This window comes from Lynx canadensis, chromosome D1 (assembly GCF_007474595.2).
Source record: "Lynx canadensis isolate LIC74 chromosome D1, mLynCan4.pri.v2, whole genome shotgun sequence".
Taxonomy (NCBI): Eukaryota; Metazoa; Chordata; class Mammalia; order Carnivora; family Felidae; genus Lynx; species Lynx canadensis.
The window spans coordinates 63,139,053-63,144,063 of NC_044312.2; the positions used below are offsets into that span (position 1 = coordinate 63,139,053).

General features: G+C 38.3%; 1 protein-coding gene across 1 annotated transcript; it reads left to right on the forward strand.

Annotated features, from left to right (window-relative positions):
* Positions 1-3,535: 3,535 nt before the first annotated feature.
* On the forward strand, positions 3,536-4,500 carry LOC115524630 (olfactory receptor 56B4-like). The gene is given in 2 exon segments (XM_030331086.1): positions 3,536-4,253; positions 4,256-4,500. Coding segments are annotated over 2 exon segments (963 nt in total).
* Positions 4,501-5,011: the final 511 nt, after the last annotated feature.

The following is a 5,011-nucleotide window of genomic DNA, read 5'->3' on the forward strand; positions in this document are numbered from 1 at the left end:
CTGGGATGCAGGGCTGGTTCAATATCCACAAAACAATTAACGTGATTCATCATATCAGTAAAAGAAAGGACAAGAACCATATGATCCTTTCAATAGATGCAGAGAAAGCATTTGACAAAATACAGCATTCTTTCTTGACAAAAACCCTCAAGAAAGTAGGGATAAAAGGATCATACCTCGAGATCATAAAGCCATATAAAGCGACCCAATGCTAACATCATCCTCAATGGGGAAAAACTGACAGCTTTCCCCCTAAGGTCAGGAACAAGACAGGGACGTCCACTCTTGCCACTGTTATTCAACATAGTATTGGAAGTCTTAGCCTCTGCAATCAGACAACACAAAGAAATGAAAGGCATCCAAATTGGCCACAAGGAGGTCAAACTTTCACTCTTCGCAGATGGCATGGTACTCTGTATGGAAAACCCAAAAGATTCCACCAAAAAACTGCTAGGATTGATTCATGAATTCAGCAAAGTTGCAGGATATAAAATTAATGCACAGAAATCGGTTGCATTCCTATTCACCAAAAATGAAGCGACAGAAAGAGAATCAAGGAATCAATCCCATTTACAGTTGCACTAAAAATCATAAAATACCTAGGAATAAATCTAACCAAAGAGGTGAAAAATCTATACACGGAAAACTATAGAAAGCTTATGAAAGACAATGAAGAAGACACAAAAAAATGGAAAAAAATTCCATGCTCCTGGATAGGAAGAATAAATATTGTGAAAATGTCAATACTACCCAAAGCAATTTTCATATTCAATGCAATCCCTATCAAAGTAACACCAGCATTCTTCACAGAGCTAGAACAAATAATCCTAAAATTTGTATGGAACCAGAAAAGACCCTGAATAGCCAAAGTAATCTTGAAAAGAAAAACCAAAGCAGGAGGCATCACAATCCCAGACTTCAAGCTATACTACAAAGCTGTAATCATCAAGACAGTATGGTACTGGCACAAGAACAGACACTCAGATCAATGGAACAGAATAGAGAACCCAGAAATGGACCCACAAATGTATGGCCAACTAATCTTTGACAAAGCAGGAAAGAATATCCAATGGAATAAAAACAGTGTCTTCAGCAAGTGGTGCTGGGAAAACTGGACAGTGACATGCAGAAGAATGAACCTGGACCACTTTCTTACATCATACACAAAAATGAACTCAAAATGGATGAAAGGCCTCAATGTAAGACAGGAAGCCACCAAAATCCTTGAGAAGAAAGCAGGCAAAAACCTCTTTGAACTTGGCTGCAGCAATTTCTTACTCAACATGTCTCCGGAGGCAAGGGAAACCAAAGCAAAAATGAACTACTGGGACCTCATCAAAATAAAAAGCTTCTGCACAGCCTGTCAGGCAACTGACAGAATGGGAGAAGATATTTGCAAATGATATATCAGGTAAAGGGTTAGTATCCAAAATCTATAAAGAACTTACCAAACTCAACACCCAAAAAATAAATAATCCAGTGAAGAAATGGGCAAAAGACATGAACAGACACTTCTCCAAAGAAGACATCCAGATAGCCAACCGACACATGAAAAAATGCTCCACATCATTCATTATCAGGGAAATACAAATCAAAACCACAATGAGATACCACCTTACACCTGTCAGAATGGCTAACACTAACAACTCAGGCAACAACAGATGTTGGTGAGGATGCAGAGAAAGAGGATATCTTTTGCACTGTTGGTGGGAATGCAAGCTGGTGCAGCCACTCTGGAAAACAGTATGGAGATTCCTCAAAAAACTAAAAATAGAACTACCCTACGACCCATCAGTTGCACTACTAGGCATTTATCCACAGGATATAGGTGTGCTGTTTCGAAGGGACACATGCACCCCCATGTTTATAGCAGCACTATCAACAATAGCCAAAGTATGGAAAGAGCCCAAATGTCCATCGATGGATGAATTGATAAAGAAGATGTGGTATATATATACAATGGAGTATTACTCGGCAATCAAAAAGAATGAAATCTTGCCATTGGCAACTACGTGGATGGAACTGGAGGGTATTATGCTAAGTGAAATTAGTCAGTCAGAGAAAGACAAAAATCGTATGACTTCACTCATATGAGGACTTTAAGAGACAAAACAGATGAACATAAGGGAAGGGAAACAAAAATAATACAAAAACAGGGAGGGGGACAAAATAGAAGAGACTCATAAATATGGAGAACAAACAGGGTTGCTGGAGGGGTTGTGGGAGAGGGGGTATGGGCTAAATGGGTAAGGGGAACTAAGAAATCTACTCCTGAAATCATTGCTTCGCTATATACTAATTTGGATGTAAATTTTAAAAAATAAAGTTAAAACAAAAAAAAGAAAGACAATTTGGCAATATCAATCAAAATCTTTCTTTTTCCATTTCACTCTGCAATTCATTCTTAGAAATTATCCTATAAACTTATGCATAAAGATATATGAACAAGTACATTTAGTACGTTTTTTACAGTAGCAAAATACTAGAAACAAATTGAATGTCAGAAGTTCTTATTAAATTATCAGATATCCATGTGGTAGAATATCATTCACTTAGCAATGTGGCATATCTAGTTTGTGATAGGGAACAGTCTCGAAGATAATTAAGTTAAGAAAGAAAAGGAAAGGAAACAAAGGATAAAGGATATGATTAGTATGCTAACATTTGCTTTTGTCTTTTATGAGAAAACATATACATATATTCTTGTTCATGCAAAAACTATCTCTGGAAGGATTCCTAAGAAACTGGGTTACTGGCTGCCTCTGGTGAAAAGGAAGAAATTTGGGAGTCCTAAGCACAGAAGTCTTAGTAACCATTGTTTATATTTTTTAAATTTTATTTGAATTTGAACAATCTACATGTATGACAGTTAAAATCAAAATATTACTAAAAAGAGTATTTTAAGATGTTCTTTGTATGTATCACTTTTGTATCATTTAAAAAATCCTACTCAAAGGAAACAATCTGAAAAGTAAAATAGTGGTGAGTAAATTATGGAACAGCCAAATACAGAAATATAAGATTCCACATTGCTTTTAATGATCTGGAAAGTTTTGGTTTATTTATTCATCCATGTCATAATTTTTTACTGAGTTCCTATTTTATGTCCTATAACACACTACTGAGACACAAAGGCAGGATACAACATTATTTCCATATAATTATGTAAACTGGAAATACAAATATAATTATAAAATGGAAATAATGGAAATAAATCAAATATTAGTATTTGTTATCTGTTAGCAATAAGATTATTCTTGATACATATGTATTTGAACATACTTATTAGAAACACGAGTGGTAATAATAAATGGCTAATTCAAACTTTACCTTTAGAATAAATTTTGACTTGTTTTAGTGCTCCTCTGTGGAATATTTCCAGGAGCCAAAAAAGGTGGAGGGTTATGCACACATAAAAGAAACTGGGTCATTTGGGGGGAGTCTCTATTATCAGGACCCTGAGCTAAATTCTCAAATGCAATCTTCCTGCCATTTCAGTTTTATGGACAGACACTGCAAATGGGGCACCTGTGCTATGGATACTCCCACCAGTGTTACCAACAGTTCCAGCCTCCAGATTTCCCACTTCACCTTGATGGGGCTCCCAGGCATTCATGGGTGGCAGCACTGGCTCTCCCTGCCCCTGGCTCTGCTCTACTTCTTAGCTCTTTGTGCTAATCTCCTCATCATGATCACCATCCAAAATGAGGCCACGCTGCATGTGCCTATGTACCATTTTCTGGGCATACTGGCTGTTGTGGACATGGGCCTGGCCACCACCATCATGCCCAAGATCCTGGTTACCTTCTGGTTTGATGCCAAGGCCATCAGCCTCCCTGAGTGTTTTGCTCAGATCTATGTCATCCACTGTTTCTTCTTCATGGAATCTGGTATCTTCCTCTGCATGGCATTGGACAGATATATAGCCATCTGTCACCCCCTTCGATACCTGTCTATAGTCACTGACACTTTTGTGGTCAAAGCCACAGGATTCATGGTGCTCAGGAATGGACTGTTTATTATCCCAGTTCCAATACTGTCTGCCCAGAGACACTATTGCTCCAAGAATGAAATTGACCACTGCCTGTGCTCTAATTTGGGGGTCACCAGTCTAGCCTGTAATGACATCACTGTGAACAAATTTTACCAACTGATCTTAGCATGGATCCTGATTGGGAGTGATATGGCTCTGGTTTTTTCTTCCTACGTGTTAATCCTTCACTCTGTGCTGAGGTTGAACTCACCAGAAGCAATATCAAAGCTCTGGGGACCTGTAGCTCCCACCTCATTCTCATCCTCTTCTTCTATACAAGTATCACTGTGCTGTCTGTCACATACCTTGCAGAGAAAAATATGCCCCGAATCCCTGTGCTCCTTAATGTACTGCACAATGTCATCCCCCCTGCACTCAATCCCATGGTCTATGCACTCAGGATGCAAGAGCTCAGACTGGGCTTCCAGAGACTGCTTGGACTGAGTGAAGATATGTCCACTAAGTAACTCCAGCTTTAGAAGGCCACTAAGGTGTGAAGAAAGGATAGAGGTTTTAGCTGTTGATAGACCTGGGTTGTGATGTGCCTTTATCTCTCACTAGGAAAAAAGTAGCCAATAAAATCATGAAAACTATCAGTCTCACAGATCAAAATATACATATGAAAATCACAATGAAATTTCCTTTTACTATAAAATAAGTAAGAACAGAAAAGTGAAATGTTGCTGACCACTGATGCAATTCTGAGATTGATACTCATACACAGCTGGTAGGACTGTAAATTGGCCCAGATGTACCAAAAAGCAATTTGACAAAATTTACTGGAGTGTTTGTAAATGTTAATATTCTTTCATCTAGTAATTCTATTTTTAGAAAAATATCTAAAAGAAATAGTCTAAATTGGGGCACCTGGGTTGCTCAGTAAGTTGAGCATACAACTGTTGATTTTGCCTCAGGTCATGATCCCAGGGTCATTGAATCGAGCCTTGCATCAGGCTCTGCACTGCGCATGGAGCCTGC